We start from the raw sequence: 20,869 nt of genomic DNA, 5'->3' as shown, positions 1-20,869 counted from the left end.
CATTACCGCTGGTAGCAGAACACATTGCCATGTGTTGTTCAAGTTCTACCCATCAAGCCCTTCTTCTCTACAAAAGGAACAGAAAGAGTTTCTGAATTGTGAAGTGGGTCTGACCAATTATTAATGGTGCCATACATGCCATACATCAGGGGTGCTCAATACGTCGATCGCATGACATATTGTTTGATTGACATGCAGGGCAGCCAGTCAGGTGACAACGTAATTTTTCTGACCTTTAGGTCACCGCACATGTGCAAAAAGGTGCTAAGTGCAGCGAAACTAACAAGCTAGTCACGAGTTATCTCCGATTTTAAGCCCTCGCTTTTTTCTTCAAAACTAAAGCTTATCACCATTGCTGGACCGAGTAAGAAGACAAAAATGTGGAGCGACATTTTCGGATTGTTCGTGGAAAATACGACACCGACTTTCCACCGAAAAGCGAGCTGAGAAAAAGAAAGGTTAATGAATTAAAATCCCAGTTGTCCGGACAGCGGTCATTTTTCACACAACATACTTCAAAAGTGAAAGTTGCCACCGAGGCGTTGTTCTGCATGAGTCACGTCATCAAGAATAACAAGAAGTCCTTCCAAACCTGATGTAATTACAAAAAAATGTTCAGAGTTAATTCAATTGTGTTGTGCAATATTGGCTCATGCGGTTACGCAGGGTACATGAACATACATTGTAAATAAAGAATCCTCAATATATTTGAAAATAATGCTATGTTTAGCATTATGCTATGTTAATTTTATAAGTAGCTCGCATGCTGAAAAGGTGTGAGCACCCCTGCCATGCATGGTGGATTTTTTTATCGTAAAGATGGCTTCCACAGTTCTTCTATGTTTTAGAAATATAAGTTATGCCTTGTCTCCCACTTCAATCTAAATTCCTGTCATGACTTCATGAATGTAAATGTTGGGTTCAATATTTTGTGTTGTTATTGCTCTAGTCTTTTGTCATTTATCATCAGTCACCCGGGTCCTTCAAAGTCTGTTGAATAGTGCTAGAATTAGCTGCTAAACATTAACAGCTGTAAGTTAAGATTAATATGTATATAAAAAAGTCATAATCAACCATCGATTCTATTTAACTTAGCTGAGGAGATAGTGCTGAAGGTGAAACAATCATCTCATCATCTACATCAGGGGTGTCAAACTCATTTTCTCCAAGGGCCACATTCGCATTATGTTTGCCCTCCAAAGGCCAAATGTAAACTGTAACACTGTAAAATTTAACTAACTGTAATGTAATTAAATGTAAAATAAATGCAACTACTCCTTAACATGCTGTTAATATATTCAGTTTTGATATCAGTTTTTTTTAAAACGATAAAGCCATACTGTAAATGAGAAAAATAGTATGAACCAAAGTTTGTGATGAGAATAAATTAAAACATCTAATAATGTGGAAAAGTTCCATTCAAATGCAATCATCACGCAGGAACAAAGATAATCGATACACAATCAAAGCAAAACCAAAAAGCCACCACCTTGTCTTGTCATGGACATGCGCAAACCAAAAAAAAACAACCAAAGTGGGCAAGATAAAGAACATTCCCCGAGTCAATGCTGCGGAAAAGACGGCACTTTCGGGATCATCACTGGACAGCTCCATATGTAGCCGACTACCTGTGGAGCTGTCCAGTGCTGATCCTGAAAGCCGGCCACATATGGCGCTCAGCAAAAATATCATCCAACACAAGTTATGGCATTAACTTTGTTCAAAACTCTTTTGTCACAGTTGAGAGGGGCAGAACTGCAGAACAACCAACAAACGTGGGCTGTTAAGAACATGTGTGACAGATGCAGCATTTTACAAAAACAAATGTCTGCACACAGCTCTTGCGGGCCACAAAAAAATGACTTGGAGGGCCATATTTGGCCCCCGGGCCCTGAGTTTGACATATGTGATCTACATCATCTTCCTCAGTGCACTGAAATGATTTGAAAATAGTAAATATACTAGCTGCAAACACAACTTTGCTGCTGTTTATGAAGATACACATGTAGTGTGTGTGTGTGTGCTTGTGGGTCCATGCATGTGGTGCTGTGGACAAGTAAGTGCCTCCGACTCTCCAGCTACCGCGTCTCTCCTCTTCAGGTAGGACTGTGATGGGATCCAATTAAGGTAGCTGGAGATAAAATTATGATGAATTGCTTTGCGGTAGAATGACGGACATGAATACACAAACGGCAACACAGAATCGCACACACATGTCTGGCAATGCCACTAAATGGAAAAGAGGGAAGCGAAGAGACAAAGAAAGAAGACAAAGAGTCACCGAAAAGATATGTGTGTGTGTGTGGGAGGGGGGTCAGGTGCAGACAGTGACAATACAATGGAGAGAGTGATGGATTCAAGACGAGGCAATAGAGGTATAAGTATAAAGGAAGAGAGAGGGTAGAAGAGAAAAACTAAGCTGAACTCAGGTCAGGACATATTGAAGACAACTCGCATTCTAACATTAACTCTGCATTCTTCCAACTCGCATTCTCTCGCTCCTCACGCTTCCTCTGCAGTCTCTATATCTCAGCGTCAGAGTACCTGCGCCCCCTTGTGGCATAAGCATAAAAAACAACACAAGTATTGCAACTTATCCAGCTGTTTTTTTTTTTTTGTGAAATAAAGCCAAACTTTGGAACATTTGTGCCGCCTAGGCGCCATGTTTCCTGCTGGCTGCCTGGTGAGTGAAGTCGCAACACATGGTGCGAAGTGACGTCATTCGCACCCGCTCGAAACGATAGGGGAATTGGTCGCAAATGATTCCAAGGGATTGAAACACTGGCAACCATTTCTCAACAAGAACCGTTTTTTGATTCCCATCCCTATACACAAGTGAGGGAGAAACAGATGAAGAGAGAAATCCAATTCAATTTCAATTCATTTTTATTTATATCGCGCCAGATCATATACAGAAAGTTATCTCAAGACACTTTACAGGTGTAGTGGGGAAAGAGTGCCCAACTTGACCCACAAGAGCAAGCACTTTTGCGACAGAGGCAAAAAAAAACCTTCCTTTTATCAGGCAGAAACCTTGGACAGAACCTCAGGCTCACCTAAGGCTATCCGTCTGGACTGGTTGGGTTGAGAAGGAGAGAGAGACAGCATTAGAAAGACAGACAGTCAATGACAGAGTGGGAGGGACAGAGACAAGGACAGGTAGGAGGAGAGTCAAAAACAAAGAGAGTGAGAGAGTGATAGAGAGACAGAGAGCAGGAGCAGACAAAAACATAATGTATTTACACTCTCTTATGCTTTCTCCACGGATCACAAAATATTTCCTATGATGTATGGTGGAGCCACTGCAGATGCTCAGTTTTCTCTGCCCTCACTCACACTGGAGCATAGTGCAGGAAGGACCAAGCTACAACCATTCATATACAGGTGAAATACATGATCTGGGAGGTGTTCATTTCAAGAAACTTCAACAATGTATTTTGGATAGTTAAGTATAAAATTGTTTGTTAGAGCACATTTAAGATTTGTTTTCAGGTGTAACTTTTTTTCTTTACATCTGAATTGTTACAACTTTTGTTGTTTTTTGAAAACAGGATTCAGTTGTAAATATATCTGTTTTAGGCAAATGCACACATAATATTCAATAAAGATGATCAGCAAGCATTTTAGTCATCGGTATGATTGAGAACCAGTTTACTTTCTGCCATTGTATTCAGTATCCTCAATAGGTATGTAATACATAGAAATAGAAAGTAGAAATGCACTCATCCATTCATTCTGACTCTTTCTTTTTAGATAGATAGAATGCCAGCAAGCTCTGTGGAGACCTACCAGTTCCTGGCCAACACAAACGCACGCACTTACACACACACACACACACACACCCTCCTCGGGGTTTTTGAAGCCCAACATGAAAATGAAACATATTGACATTGTCCATGATCCTCTTCTTAATCATGTGGACCAGATGGAGAACGAAGCATGAGTAGCTACCTGCTTTACATGATTTATTACACTGGCATACACTATGTGTGTGTGTGTGTGTGTGTGCATGCACGCGTGCACTGTATGTTTGTTTCACAATGTTTTGCGAAGCACAGTCAGTTTCAGGAGGATACACACAGGTTGTACTTGTTTCTCGGCTTTTGTTATATTAAACACCGCATATATAGAACACATTCAGAATGGCTGCTCCACTTCATCCTTTAAAATTCCATATGGGGTGACGGTGGCGCAGGTGCTTGAGCGGGTCGTCCTATGATCAGGTTGGCGGTTCGATTCCCGGCTCTGGTCTGGCACATGTGTACAATGACGTTGTGTCCTTGGGCTTGTTGTCTTGGCGATGCAGCTGAGCATCAGTTGTCCTCATTGTTACCCTTTAAAACATTCAACATGAAATAACTGCCAGAAAATATTCTCAATGAAACCGCTGATAAATTTGTTTAAAAAAAATGAACATGAAACTGCATATATTTTACCCTTTAATTTGCAAACATTTGTTCCAAATCTGGAATTTTTGCACACGCAAAAGTCAGATGTATGTGTCTGACTGGATACATCATGTTTTTCAGGAAAATAATCCCGACGGCCATTTGTATCAAATTTGATAGAAATACAGGGGATTGTCGATTGTTTTTACGACATGCCGAAAAGCGAGCCAGTTTATGCGGTCTTACCCATGATTTCTAGCAAGAGGAAATTGTCTCTTTTCTCCTCTGATATTTTCCGCATCACAATATACTCGCGCTAATTTAACATGGGGCGACTTATATCCAAGTCAGGATACGACAAAACGCTTGGAACCAATTGTCGTCGTAAGTTGACGACCCCCTGTATGCAGTAAAAGATTAAGTTGTTTTATGCAGTAATTTTTAGGAATGTTTCATATTATATCTTCTCAGGTAGCAAAAAAATCAGTGTGCACTGCATAGTCCAGGTTAATGAAGATGTATTTTAGTTCATGTTCGTTTTATAACTGTCTTTGCATCATTTAAATACTTAAATATAAAGAGCATCAAAAAACACATGAAGATTTTGTTTAAATGTAAAATCCATTGGCAGAGGAATGTGACAATGCAAATGAATGGTATTTACATTACACCTATTAGTTTTTAATATAAATGTGTGAACATTATAATTTTTATTCATGCAAAAATACAAAAAATTGAATTAAAGTGCACTGAAGTGAATGGAACTGAACTGAAATGGGGGATTTATGTCTGTTTGTGCAAGCAGGGTATTTTTTTATACACGCTCAGGTATACTTCAAGATGACTAATTACACCAGGGTGACCTGCACCACATGAACGTCCAAACACACACCTTTGCACCCCCCCCCCCCCCCCCCCTCCACACACACACACACACACACTTATAAGCCAGCTGTTCTGTTTTGTTAACATAGGCACTTTTTAGTCCCTCACACACACACACACACACCATACAATCCATGGAGACATGCAATCCATGAGAAGATTCATGTAGCAGAAGAATAAACGAGTGCAGGAGCAGATAACGAATGAACCCGCACCAGGCTTATGTGTTACTGTAATGAGGCCAGGGACGGCTTTGTGCGCACCTCATACTTTTTATAGCTTCTCCCTTGCCTCTTTTTTACTCCTTTTAACACCTCACATCCCTCCTTCCCTTGTCCCATCTAAGGTTGTTTTCACACTGGACCAAGAGAACTCAGTTCAATTGGGGAGCTGAAAGTCCCAACATTGTTGCATTTATAATTTGTTGAAAGGTCTGCTTTCACACTGTGGTTTCTAACGCGAGGCGAACTTTCTGAGTAGCATCACGTGGTTGAAAGGGGCGCTCGTCGATTGGACAAAGTAGAAGGGTAAGTCCCTCCCTCTCCCATGTTTGTTTTGGTATGGAGTGCGCCAGAGGCGGCTGCTGGCCATTCAATGAGGGAAGCTCATTTTGTTCTGGCCAATGTAAACAACGCTAGTCATTTTTAACAAAGACAAAGTCGCTGGGTCAGTTCAGATCAACGGAATGAAAAACTTTATACTTCAAGATTACTGATTTGCTTATTTCACTGTCAATCAAAAAGGGATTCCACCGCACAGATCATCCAATATTCAAGCCCCACAGACGCTGATGGGTGGGACAAAGCCCAGCGTTTATCCAATGACCGTCCAGTTTCGCACAGTGGAACAACCCACTCTACGCTGAGCGGCCGACTGTGTTAAAGCACCGTGGCGCTGCGGGGAGAAGTCGTGAGAGTTATCACAGTTACCTATGATAAGTAGCTGATTATGAACAAAAGATGAAGGCATTCTAGCTCATAATTTAGTCAATGAGATCTACACACAGCGGTACATATTTAACCACTTTTAGTTTATTTGGAAGCTGAGCTTCCCTTGCAGAGCAATCGCACTTGGGGTGTGTGTTGTACAGTAGTACCTCAGCTTACGAATGTCCCTACATCCGAAAGTTTCAGGTTACGAAGTATCTGAATGGGAAAATATTGCCTCTCGTTACGAAGGCGTTTCAGGCTACGAAGTCAAAAATAGCTGCTTGTAGCTGCTCTGCCATTGGCTATCGCCTAAAATCTGCCTGGCAACCCGTTGCGTATGCGTGTATCCCAGCACGCTATTCGTGTCCCCCTCGTGTCACCCGGAAAAAGTGTTGACAAGTCGGGCTATTGCTCATTATGATGACGTCTGCCTCGCACATTTCCGACGGATTGTCAAAAGCCGGCAAAAGCAGACGTCATTGGATCAGTTTTTCAAGAAACGCGAGGCAGAAAACACCGCAAAGGACCAGTAAACAAAGAGGACAAAAAGTAACAGTTAACAGGTAGATTAATATTTTAAAAAAATATCATAATGTAGCGTCCGTCGGACGCTGGAATAAGCACACGACGGGTAACTCTCTGTGTGTGTGGGTGCCGCGAGGAGGAGGAGAACGGGAAAGCTGCGGGAGCTACGCAGCTCTCCCGTTCCCCTCCTCCTCCTCGCGGCACCCACACACACACACCGCCCCTCCTCCCTGGATGCCTTTGCGGACTCTCTGCAGCGTAGGAATAATGAACACTCCTAAAACATGAACCGTTACAATACTTTTGCGGGGCTTGGAACGGATTAGTGCATTTACATTCAAAATGCGTCTCTACTTACGAAGTTTTCACGTTACGAAGCTACTCCCAGAACGGATTAAATTCGTAAGTAGAGGTACCACTGTACTTCCTCTACCAGAGATGCACTGCTTGTAGCGTTACTACGTGCATTTGGCCCTGTGTTTGGTCCGGTGAGCTTTCACACCGCTTACGAAACTAATGAAACAAACCAGGGATATCTTGCAAGTGAACCGAGACCCACGTTTTCAGGCGGACCAGAGTTCGCTTGTTTGATCCCCACCAGAGTTCAGATGACCTACGGTTAGGGTTAGATGGTCCGCTGTCCAAATGGATCGGACCATCCGAAGAAGCGAACTCTGGTCCATTTAAAGGGGACCAAACAGCGACAGTGTGAAAACAACCTTAGACTCTCTGTTCTTCTATTCTCTCTTATCACAAAAACACTCCTTTCATCTCCTGTCCTCTACTCCTTTATGACCCATTTGCTCTCCACTCCCTCCCTCTTTGTCCCTTTTTCATGCTTCCCTCTTGTTGTGACTTGTGATCCCTTACTATTCTTGCCACCTCTCCCTTTTTTTTATTCCACCATTGCCTCTGATCTCCTCTCCACCTTTCCTAATTCTGTTCCTTCCTCTCTTCCCCTTATCTACTTTTCCTCCTACCCTTCCCCTCACCTAGCTTCTCCCATCTCCCCTCCCTAGGGCAGCCTACACTGTGAGTTGGCTCAGGTAGATTAATTACATGCAGTGGCATGGAGAAGCTGGCCAGAGGCTTCTGTAATGAGTCTGATTATTCATCTCCAGCCGATCCGGGCCGCTCAGGGGAGGGAAGTCAGGATAGCAGGCCAGCTAAGATGCCTGACACTCGTCTCTGGGAGAGCAGCTTTTACCCATAGGGCTAGTTTGTAATATAGTTTGTAACAGGGCTGCTGCTAGGTTATTTTGGGGGCCCATGCTAAAATCCAAAATAAGGACAAGGGGCCATTGCTCAAGGGTACATCAGCAATGCCCTGGATGTAGACTGGATCCTCTCCAGCCACCAGTGCACACTCCATATTTTTGTCTGGGCCGGGACTTAAACCGATGACCCTCTGGTTGAAGCGCAATGGGCAGACTGTTTTTTTTTGTCTAATTCTCTTAAGACGTGTGGCTGTCCCAAGTGGGCATTTTTCAAAACCAACAAATCCAACAACAAAAACAACAATCAACAGGATTGAGAAGGCAAACGGAAACCAGGTCCTAATCCCTTACATTACTGGCGTTTCAGAAAAGCTGAAGAGAATTTTCAATAAAGACAAAATTCCCATACACTTCAATCCTGGAAACACTCAGACAGAAGCTGGTTCACCCTAAAGAGAAAACACCAGTGCATGCTGTCCAGTGCATGTGAGTGACTTGTACACGAGGGGGAATCCATTCTTGTCAAACTGGAGATACTATCTGTTAACATAGGAGGAGGATCAAGACACCATATATCACCATGCAGTATTGGCCTCCAAACCCAGGATCCACAACAACCCTTCACACCTGGGTGCAGCGCAACATGACAGCCCACACAAGGGTGGGCGGGACAATAACTGCCTCATGAATGTTGACGTCTCCTACTACTACCACTACTACTTTTGGCTTGTCCCGTCAGGGTTTGTCACAGCAAATTAACTTTCTCCACTTCACCTTGTCCTTTGCATCGTCCTGCCCAAAACCAGCCACTCTCATGTCCTCCCTCACGAAGTCGATGTATCTTCTCCTAGGTTGACCCCTAGCCCTGTTCTATCCTCAACATCCTTCTACCAATAGAGTCCCTATCTATCTATTTATGGAGTATTTATACCATATTATGCATTTTCGTTAACTATGTAGTGTGTGCCGCTCCAACATATTTTCATTGTTAGTCATTTGACAATGACAATAAATGCTGATTGAGATTGAGATCTCTCCTCTGGACATGTCCAAACCATCTGACATCTCTGAGCTTATCTCCAACCTTCACTGTCCTTCTGACTGCCTTATTTCTAAATTTACAGGTGATTGCATGTCAATTTTGGCAAAGATTTACGCCGGATGCCATTCCTGCCACATCCCTCTGCATTTGTCCGGGCTTGGGACCGGCCCATGGGAGACACTGGCAATGCTATGCTAGCTCCTGCTAAGCGTGCTACCTATGAGGCTACATTAATGTTAACGACTTCTAACGGGTTTTCCTGTTCTGGTCGTTTGTTGTTGATTTTTGCAACAGGAGTATAAGTATCAGGACTCTCTAGAAATGAATAAGCCTCTTGGATGATAGGCAAAACATCTTCAACTAACTTTTAGCAGGCCAAGTTTTTTTTTTTTTTGCTCATCTTGATTTACCTCCACTTGGACGACTGACAACCGACACAGACTGCAGGGATTGTATGGTTGGTCCATAGCTCTTGGTAAATGCCAGCATCCAACACAAGCTGAGATGCACATGAATCGTCAGAATGAATGCATTGCCCTTGTTGTCTTGAAGCAATAAAGACTTGCAGGGATGTGACCTTGGCTATAAACTCTTTTTTCTGGTCATAATTAATGATATGAAATGAAGTTGTATTGGAACATTTACAAAGTCCATGAAACATTTTTGGTTTGAGAGGTTTCAGCTCTGCTTCTCTTCCCTCCTGAAGAAGATCCTCTTCTTTCTCCTTTTGAGGTTTACATTTTGCATAATACTTAGCATTTACTCTACCATTGTCCCCAGAGAGAGCATTAGACAGTGGGTGGTACTCAGTTGACTGGGTGGCATGGTGTCAACATGTGGTTTGTGTTGGTGTTTTAAACCATGTGACACTATGAATAAAGCATGATGCGGCGGGCCGCAGGGTGGGCAGGGGCTGACAAGAGAACAAGCTCACCCAGTGTTTTGCTGACAGCGAGCCAGTCTTAAGCCCTTAAAGTTTAATGGGGGCCAGGCCACGGAGAGAAGAGCATATATGTGTGACTGTGTGTGTGTGTGTTCATGTGTGATGGATCAGGGTCACACAGAATTAGTGGGAAGGGACCAATCAGCCTTTCCTTTGTGCCAAAAGATTGTTTTGGTTGAATGCCTCCACTCTGGAGCTGCTGACCTTCCAGAATCCTGTGGTTTCACTCGTCTCAGCTCTCAGCCTCTCCGTCTTTTTTCAATAGATGTCCAGACTTCCCGCATTCCGTCTTCTGTGGCTGCTTACAATGTCTCCCTTTTTTGTTTCTTTTTGAGGTTCCTGTCTTTTTTCCACTCTCTCTTAATTCCAATTCCCCATATTTGAGGTCTTTGGTTGAACTGAAACCATAACTCAAATGAAACATCTCCTTGTTTTTGACTTGTCTCCGACCTGCCATTCTCTCTCTCTCTCTCTCTCCCTCTCTCTCGCTCTCTCTCAACCCAGCCGGCCAGACAGATGGCCGTCCACCATGAGCCTAGATTCTGTCCAAGGTTTCTGCCCGTTAAAGGGAAGTTATTCCTTGCCTCCGTTGCTCTTGTGGGTCAAGTTGGGTTCTGTCTTTCCCTGCAGGTCTTTCCCTGCTAATCCTGTAAAGTGCCTTGAGATGACTTTATGTTGTGATCTGGCGCTATATAAATAAAACTGAATTGAATTGAATTAAAATCATGAAATGCTTTGCTCTGCTAATGTTTACGTGTGTGTGTGTGTGTATGGAAAATTACAGCTCATTATTTTTTAAACGTTGCATCTATTCTAATCAATGAATGCCTACTTTAACAATTCCATGTCTGCAAATCTGTGCTACATTCTCCTAAAGTGATGTTAGACATCACTGGTATTGCCCTGAAGGGACATTAGTCAGACCAGGCGGCTGCAGAATCCCTGGATTAATTTTAGCAGTGGTATTTTGATGCATCTAGTGCATCATCTAGTTCCCTGTCAGCCTCTGCACAGTCAGAATCAATAAAGTAAAAAAATGGCACCAAAAATAATATTGAGGAAATAAAAAGCTCAAATATGCTGCCACAAAGCTTTTGTTGACATAAAGTACTGTGGCACTTGGTTAAGGTTAAGGAAAGATACATTGTCCAGCACAGAAAAGTCTATGGTGATTTGAAGCAGTGGCGAGGGCAGCCAGACTATGTTGATATTTGACCAAAGCTATGTGTCGCAGCAAGCTCAACAAGATGCCCGACTGTATTGGGTTGTTAGTTTAGAATGCGTCCAGACTCTCTTGTGGACATGCTGTGGGAAAGGAATCAATCAGGACATCAAGTCAAGGACCCAAATGCAAACAACAGATGCATTGCAGGGTTGTAACAATTTAGTATTAACTGAAGTACTTATATTTATGCATAAACTGAGCGAGACAAGAGTTTAAAAAAGAAGACAGACTCAACTCCACTAGGAACCCGAGCACAACCCCCCCCCAAAAAAAAAAAAATCAAAAAAGGCAGTTAAATGGATTTTGAAATATGTGACAGGAGCAATAAGGAGGTAGTATAAAAAAGTAAACCTAAACAGCAATCATACAAATGGGAAATGTAAGGCAAAACATGATGTACAAAGAAGAGAAAATATAAAATAAAAAAATTATCAATGCGGGCGGCCTGGTGGCGCAGTGGTAAGCACTGTTGCCTCACAGCGAGATGGTCGCAGGTTCGTCTTCGGCCATTCTGTGAGGAGTTTGCATGTTCTCCCCGTGTCTGCGTGGGTTCTCTCCGGGTTCTCCAGCTTCCTCCCGCCACCAAGAACATGCAGCTTGGGCTGATTGATGACACTAACTTGCCCGTAGGTGTGAGTGTGTGTGTGGCTGATTGTCTGTCTCTGTGTTGCCCTGCAATGATCTGGCGGCTTGTCCAGGGTGTCCCCTGCCTCTCGCCCATTGACTGCTGAGATTGGCTCCAGCTTGACCCGCGACCCGATAACGGAAAAAGCGGTTGGAAAATGAATGAATGAATTATCAATGCATAAATGAAAACCTACAACACATACACAATTAATTTTAACAGCATGAGGACCCCAAGAAAGAATGTTACCCTGAATATCCAGATAGGGTCATGTTCCAGGCAAATACCCATTAGTTTTCCCATTACTTCCTAGTGACTCTGGTGCGGCGTGAGATAGCTGATGACAGAGCAAATAAATGCCAGCCTGTTAACGTATTCTACTTATGCATGGGAAAACCCATCAGGACATCCCGTACGGATATCTCAGAGAGCCTCGTAATAATTTGTTATTTGAGTTGGTGTCATGAATCAGAGAACGGCAGAGAAACGTTTTACCTAACCTTTAGTGTATGCATGCGAGTACGTGTGTGTGTGTGTGTGTGCGTGTGAGTGGATGAATGTGTGTGTGAGTGGATGAGTGTGCGTGCGAGTCTCAGGTCCCATTGTCCACATGGGATGGTTGAGTTTCATTTATCAAATCCAGCGTGTCAGATAGCAAATTGGAAATGCCAATTTCACTTTAGCCCGCTCCGTATCTTACCCTCGGCCCACCATTTAGCTCACGCTTAAATGAACGAGGTCCCTTCAAACATCCACCAGCGTCCGATTCTCCTTCGGTTTTACGTGTCTTGCCCCCCCCCGCCTCTCTGTCGTCTTCCTTTTCGCTTCATCTCCCTCTGTCGTACCTCATCTCCTGTCCTCACTTTCCATCCCTGTCTCCATTCCTCCACAAACCATTCAACTGTAAACCACCTTGTGTATTTATGAAATCTGCCTGTTTTTGGTAAATATGGATTTATGTATTTGTTCGTGTTGTATCTACAATGACCAAACCAGGGGGGATGGCTATGCAAATTAAACAGTATGTCGTGCAAATCCCAATTTGCATTTATTTCATTATAAATAAAGCATTTCCTCACATTCCCTTTCTGCTTCCGTCCGTCCCAGTACGAGTACGAGGGCAGTGACATCGGCGACCTACCAGTCGACCTCTCCGTAGTGTGGAATGGAATCTTTGTCATTGACAACCCGCACAACATCCAAGGTACTATTTTTTTTCTCTCCTTCAAACATTCCCCATGCTTTTATTTTATTTTTTGCAAAGTATAAAGACATATATTGTTTGACAAAAATTGAAATAAGTCCACTTTTTTTCAGTCTGTAAGCATTTTCTCTGCATCTTTTCTCCTCATAAGAAATATTCTGTTCTATATTTGACAGGCATCAGAAAGAATGTTGAACGTGTGACATCCATTTGGGAAAGTACAATTTTTGTCTCTGGGATAAAAGAGTGGCAATGCTAAAAAAAAAAAAAACATCCAACACAAAAATTAATAGGTATGGATATTAGAATGGATGATAAATAAATGGCTCAATACACCAAAGAAAGGATGAAGTGGCAAAATGATGGGGGGGGGGGGGGGGGGGGGTTGACAGGAGGATAGATGAGAGTAAGGAAATTAAAGCAAAACAGACAGTGACATGGAAGAATGGTATTTATTATTTGTAATTGCTATCTGTGCATGAATTGGAAAACAATTGCCATTTCTAAATTATTTTTCAAGTGTGATATTGGGCAGTGGAGGATAATGATTTTAGACGTCTCATTACACAAGATGCACGTCTTGATTCAAGTGTGTCATTCAGACTTTTTCAAAGGATTTGCATGTCTCGAGTCAGATTAAATACCCCCCCCCCCCCCCACACACACACACACACACACACACACGCACTCTGTTTTCTCCTGTGTTGTTGATTCTGTCTCTTTTGTCTTGAAGTTCCTTTGTGTTTCATCTGACCTCACTTTGATAGATGCCAGATGCACAGTTCATTTTGCAGATTGCTCGGAAATCAGCTGCTCGAATTGTTTTATTTTCCTTCAAACATTTTGCTCCTTTTGACTTTCAGTCTGTCGGTGCTGAGAGATCCTTTCTGGGGATTAAACATCCTACATTTAGCATGTACTCAGAAGTACATTGGACCTGCCACAATATAACAAATAATCATATATGTGTGCAATCAAGTACTTTAATTTAAACAATGAATTAGATGACTTTTTCTAATCAGATAAACAATAGGCTGAGTGATTCAGGCATGTATTTCCTAAGTAATCCACTCAGTATGATAATTAATTTATTGAGTTGAACAATTCTGCACATTCCATTTACATATATATATTGTCCACTAAGGTATTGATACATATTTATACAATGATGGTAAATAATTTCTTATTACTTATTATATACCAGAGGTTTCAAACTCAATTTAACTGAGGGCCACATCAGTATAACGGTTGCCCTCAAAGGGCCACATGTATCTGTAAAACAGAATAAATACAACTAAATATAAACAAATGCAATGTAAAGTAATTTAACTACTTAATGTTAAATAACGCTGAATTTTTTTTATATACAGTATGTGGGGAAAAAAGGTTTGGTAGTTGTTCTGTTCTTATAACATAAATCCTTTGGATTTTTCAGATTAAGAAACCGACATTACTCCATCAAACAACGATCAAACTAGCAAAATTAATAAAGAAAAACACCAGTTACGACGTTAAGTTTGTACACAACATTTTTTGTCACGGATGCGAATAACAATACAACCAACAATTGTGATGCGCTAAGAACAGGTGTGACAGAAAACCAATGGCTGCCCACACACATTGTTCAGCATAAACAATAAACAACACTGCTATACATATAAAGTACTATATGTACTATAGAAATACAAAATAACAAAATCAGGGTTGTCTCCATTCATAACAAAATTGGTCAAGTTCACTTGACTTGAATGAATTGCACCTTCCCACACAAAGCGTATGCGTTGTATCCGTGCTGTCTGCGCTTTCATCAAGAGCCAATCAAAGAGCTACGTAGCTCTCCACCCAACTGTGTTGCAAGGATTCCTGCTCGTTCCTTAACTCGGTCTGCGATAGTGTTTCTTGATAAACTGCCATTTTTTAAATTCTGTTTCTGGTCGGGAATCACCTGCAGCTGCTCACAGACCTTCAGCCTGCACTGCCTCAAAAACACTCCCTCTGATAAAGACTTTGAAGCTTGAGCAATTCAGCCATAAGAAAGCAATCCTTCACTGCAGCTCCGCTCGGTACCAAATTGCTGACATAGATTGTACTCTTTGACAACTAACAGTGCCTCATAACACAAGCAGCATGCTGTTTTTTTCTGCTTGCGGCACAAACATGTATTTGCCTTCCCATCTTTCACAAAGTATCTGCATCAATTTCTCTCTTCCTGGACATTTTGGGATGCCAGGTCATCGTTTTAAACGAGAAGTTGTTCTCAATTGATTTCACCTTATAAAATGAAGGTTAAATACATTTCAATAAATACAAACCCTTTGTATTTCTCAATTCCACTTGCTGAAAATCACATTGATGTCACGAGTAACATAATCGCCATGCATTGTGGGAAATGTATTTATGGTCAATGCACGCTTTTGACTTTATTTATTTTGAAACAATCAAACCTTTTGTTTTGGCTCCCGTGGGCAAATTTGGCCAGCTCCATCAATGTTATGTTATATATTTAAATTGGTGAAATTGTAGCCTTACTTGTTGAGGAAAATATTAAGGTTTTTAATCAGAATTATGTTGTGTAATTCAGATAATGGCAGGTTCAAGTTTGCACCTTGCCTTTTGAAATACCACTTAACTTGGTAATAAATAGCGAACACTTTTTCTATGTTCTTACATATTTGATGTCATTGGTCTCGGTCTTCTTTAGACAAAAATATGTTTGGATAAAATTGAGAAATGTTAAGCAGTTGTTTACAAAATTCCCTCCAAGCAAAAGAAATTGAAAACACTGTAGTTTTAGTTGTTATTAAAAATCGGCACTGCAGAACGTTGGGCGGCATCAGCGATTTGGAGAAGATGTATTTTGGCTGCGACATAGTAAGGGAGGCGTTTTCAAGAGTTTTTCATTGGAAGCCAGTTTTCAAATCTTTATGTTGTTTCACCCTACTGGAAAAGAAAAGAGGAAAGTAGTGAGAACAACTGCTGAATTGAAGAAGGAAATAAATCGGCAAAATAAATGCCGTCCGTGTCTGGGATCTTGCTGCAGTACGGGATGGAGAAATCAACAATTTTGATTTTTCTTAAGAAAACTGATCTAAAGAGAAAGAGAAGAAAAATACCCAGGAGGACAGTTACGCAGTCATTTTATGGAGGGGGGGGGGGGGGGGGGGGGGTCCCTTTCAAAGGAATAACCCCTGCCCTTTTCCATCTGTCCCTCCACGTCCCTGCCAACACCACAGCCAAAACGGGATGTAAATAATAAAGAATTGTTAAATTAATTTTCATTATGATTTCTTATTATTTACACATTTATGTGTTGTCTGTTTAGATACACGTATATACATATTAATATAACTGTAGGCCTGTAAATGGGCATTTATCTGGTTTCCATTATTTCTTATGGGAAATCTAGTTTCGGTTTTCAAACAGTATCGCGGAACAAATTATATTCGTGGTTCCACTGAATCATCAGTCGATGTACAGTGTTAAAGGTCAAAAACCCACTAAAAACATGGATTATACGCCATCCTCTCTTATTCAAATCTTGTAAAGACCTTTTATTTTTCTTCTCCTTTCTCTCTCCATCATCCTTTAATCCTGCTTGCTACATCCCTGCATTATTCTTCCTGAACGGATAGCCATAAACCATCTGCAGCACAGGCGCTCGGCCCCAGTATAAAGTGGAGATGTTAATACTAATTGAATCATTCAGATTAATTAGCGTCACACTACTTTTAAACTGAGCCGTGGCTAATCAGATTAGGCCGAGTGGAGGGCCTAGGCGGGCAGATGGGTACGAAAGAAGCTCTCTTTGAAGTCCGGCCTCCGTCTGTCTGGAGGAGGCGGAGGGAGGAAATTCCCCCAATCCCTGCTGCCTCTCTCTCCTTCCTCTGTTTCCACTCCATTTTATTTCATATTTGCTTAACTGGCATTACAGCAAGCAAAGCTGCCTGCAGGTTTTGGCTTTAGTATCAATGTTTATAATAGAGATTAACAAAAAACTAATGATAGCAAAACAAATAAATGTCTGCCTGTTGCTACTTATTTCTCTCTTTGCATATTGTTCTCTCTCTCTCTATCTTTTTATCTGTTCATCTTACTCTGTCATCTTTGCACCATCTTTAAATTCATAGCAGTTTGTGTTAACAAGCATGGCTCAGATGCCTCTTCCCCCTTCGCCCTGCTTATTTTCATCTCCCTGTCACCTCCCTTCTCAGGCGTGTGAGGTTTTCTATTTATTTATCTACCTGTTTTGTATTTTTCCTTCCGTTTTAATTACTTCTTAGACTCTTCTCCAGTGTTTATGGAATGCTTTTGCACAATTGATCAAGTCCCCTTTGGCATTGAAAGTCATTACCTGTCAAATTAGTGTCTGCAACATCCCTGTGGGTTACTTCTTTTTTTTTTTTTTAATCTGTTGAAACCGTTATTTTCTCATCATCACAGCCTCCAAATAAACCATCTGAAGGAATGCTTAATGGGTGATTAATTTATATTCATGCTGCCTGCTCTCTCCCAGGCTAAACGACACATATAGATGTATGTAGCATACACTTAAAAATGTCTTCTTTGCCACAGCTCTAAACTTTAATAAAGTTTTGGTCATTACAAATATCTTTCAAGCAGTATTGAAAAGTTAGATGAGTGAGATGATGAGCACATTGACATTAGGAGCACTGGTGAATGATGATGAATATATTTATTAGATAGAATGTTAGAGTACAAGTACAGTCACACAGTAGCATGTATTACAGTACAAATAAAGTCAAACATCCTGTCTAAGAGGAGCATTTCAAAAAAGCCCTTGCGGTCTTGTTTCCGTTGAAAGTCCTTCGTACATAAATCATCCACAATTAACAATACAAATTTAACAATACAAATAAAAATGAAACCAATATTAAATTAAATTACTCAGTTGATTCAACGTAATATTAGAAAAACAAAAATAAAATGATTTTACACCACCAGTGCAAACTAACAAATAATCTAAAATAAATTACCCCACTGGTTGGAACTATAGAAATCATATTTCACACATTAACTACACTATCTATCTAATTCTGCATTATCTACTACTACTATGAGGACGCCATGACAAATATGTAAAAGAAATACACCACAGCACAATAGAAAAGCAGCTGAAGCAGTCAGAAAATAACTAGCTAGGTTAGCTGGATTTCCTCCATCATCGTCAATGATGGGGTCACAAAGACCGCTGCTATTTAACACTAAAAATCAACATTTGAATATTAGCTAACCTGCTCTGAAAAGCTTTAGTCCATGGCATCTTCCTGCATTTTAGTACGTTTACATTAACAAAGCAATGTAACAGTCTAACAATATGACTCTAGTATTACATTTATTTAATCAAATAGCATGAATGACGGTGGAGAATTCAATAGTGAAAGTATGCTGTACATTCGAGGAATTCTGAAAAAGCATGATTATCATCCACTGGCAATCCAGGGATGAAATAAAATAAAATGAGACTCAACCCAAGTCATGGTTGAGTTTCATTTCATTTTATTTCCTTTCATTTTATTTGATCATTTATCGGTTATACATTGGACATCTGGCCCCATCATGCAGCCAAGAAACGGAGGGATTTTCCAATAACTGACTGCTATCATAACAAATATGTGTCTGCTCCATCTTTGTCTTCCGGACAGCTCACCTCTACAAGTGCAGGGCTTTGCGGGACAGCTGTGGTATGTGCTTGAAGGCAGACCCCAGGTTTGAATGTGGCTGGTGCATCCAGAACAAGAAGTGTTCCCTCAGGCAGGAGTGCACCAGGGGAGGAAATTCCCACCTTCCGCTGCAGCTGGCCGAAGGAGGAGGCTGGCTGCACACGAACTCAGGAAACAGCCGGTGCGCCCACCCCAGGATCACTAAGGTACAACATCGCATGTGATTCTGAGTGTGGCTGCAGACATGAACGATTACCATGTTTATCTGGTTTTAGATGGTGAACTCGGGCTGTCATCGTTAACACACAGATAAAAAAAAACACGTAAAGACCATATAAACTCAAGGTAAAATGTCATGTATAACTACAATATGCGATACTGCTAGACATCAAAGACTACTCTGGCTGTCTGGTGTTTCTCCAACATACTTTTAGTTTAGCTGTAACACAGAATGAATTTTTCTATTTTCCTGCTGGAACTAAATTAGTTGGTCTTTTAGATCAGGGTATACGTTTAAATAGATTTGAACCGTCTGAAGTCACCTGGTCAGATCTGCAGCTGGTAAACCTTGATAGGCCGTTGCATCAGCTCTCTGCTGGAGCCCCCTGTGGTCATAAAATTCCTACGTGTCCTGAACCGAAAATGAAAGCTGCTCTATTTTAATGTTCCCATGTTGGGACCTTGTGCCTGCCCTTGGCAAAGAAATAGTGTTTTCACACACTGTTACATCAAACTGGTGCCACAGAGACATGGAGATAGAGGTTGGTTTGGTTTAAAGTTTCGAAACAATTTGAATCTTTAAAACTGTGTACCGGTATGCACATTCATGTCATTGTCATGTTGATATGTCATTGCTCTATATCAGGGGTGGGCAAACGTTTTGACTCGTGGGCCACAATGGGTTCTAAAATTTGACAGAGGAGCCGGGCCAGGAACAGATGGATGGAGTGTTTGTGTGAACTAATATAAATGACATGTAAAAGACATGACAGGCAAGGATTTGGTCTTTTACATGTAGCAAATTATGAATATGGAAGGCTGATTGTACAACTTCCAGGGAAAACGTAAAATGAATGAGGTTTAATTACCGGTATAATAAAATGTAATTTAATTATACATTTTGGAAAATATTTTTGATGCATATGTTTATGGTGTGTGACAGCATTATTTTTGTCACCATTCCAGTGCCCCCCCTCAGATGGCAATATTTAGCAGCACTCTCCTGTCTCTCTTCCTGTTGCCGGTCAGTCAGTGGCCCTGCTAGTGTTTATATCCTGGGGCTAGGTGGCTAGCTGATATTGTTTTCCATGGTAGCACAGCTCCATTCTTCCAAAACAATCTAAAGTACCATTTCTACACCCTGACATCTTTTCTCCATAATGTATCCTAGAGCCTAGCGGTTATTGGTTCTGGTCAGTGTTTATCAGCTATTGTGTTTCTGGAACCAAAGTACTTTGACTCTGCTGGTGCCTGAGGTTCCTGCGTGAGTCTGTTTCCAAATTGAAAGCAGAATCATTGCTCGTTAGACCTTCTCCCTCTTCAGCTCACTGAAGTTATTATAGTGTTTTACAGATTGGTTAATATAGCTGCAAGCCAATGCATTTGTACAGCTGAGTGTGTGTGGATGAAAACCTGGATTCGACACTCACTATATCTGTGTGTACATGAACCATGTTGTCAAAAGGGGATAACATACCGATTCCTTGTCATCTTTTCTGCTTTTCCCCTTTATCTTTATTCACCATTCTTTTCTTTCTTCTTTTTTCCCCCCCCAACACATTCTCATCTTCTTCTGCTCTACAAACTCCATCATCTTGTTGGTCCAGTTATTCCCTGAGACGGGGCCTCGCCAGGGAGGAACCAGAGTCACCATCCTTGGGGAGAACCTCGGTCTGCAGTTCAGCGACATCCAGATGGGCGTCCGGCTGGGAAAGGTGCCCTGTGTGCCTGTTGAGGAGGAGTATGTAAGTGCAGAGAGGTGAGTTAGGAAGGAGAAGATGTGTCCACCTGCGTGCAATCACTCACACACACATCCATAGGAATCCAAGGAATCCAAAGGTGTGCATGCACATAAAGCGCACAAAACAGATGAATCCATTTGCAGAACCACAGATGCACATGATATAAACCAGCCTGTCTTATCAATATGTGTGTGTGTGTGTGTGTGTGTCAATGCAGCTGCATGCAGCAGCTGAGGAGCTAACA

At 41.5% G+C, this 20,869-nt stretch overlaps 1 protein-coding gene across 1 annotated transcript in view; it reads left to right on the top strand.

Annotated features, from left to right (window-relative positions):
- Positions 1-20,869, top strand: part of LOC137905801 (plexin-A1-like) — a 174,330-nt gene that overhangs the window by 115,068 nt on the left and 38,393 nt on the right. Inside the window, exons 10-12 of the mRNA XM_068750066.1 lie at positions 12,887-12,983; positions 18,647-18,870; positions 20,491-20,642. Of these exons, the coding sequence (XP_068606167.1) occupies positions 12,887-12,983; positions 18,647-18,870; positions 20,491-20,642 (473 nt within the window). The remainder of the gene's footprint in view (positions 1-12,886; positions 12,984-18,646; positions 18,871-20,490; positions 20,643-20,869) is intronic.

This window comes from Brachionichthys hirsutus, chromosome 2, assembly GCF_040956055.1.
Source record: "Brachionichthys hirsutus isolate HB-005 chromosome 2, CSIRO-AGI_Bhir_v1, whole genome shotgun sequence".
Classification (NCBI taxonomy): Eukaryota; Metazoa; Chordata; class Actinopteri; order Lophiiformes; family Brachionichthyidae; genus Brachionichthys; species Brachionichthys hirsutus.
Note: the sequence above shows the minus strand (reverse complement) of the source record. Positions and strands in the feature narration are given on the sequence as shown.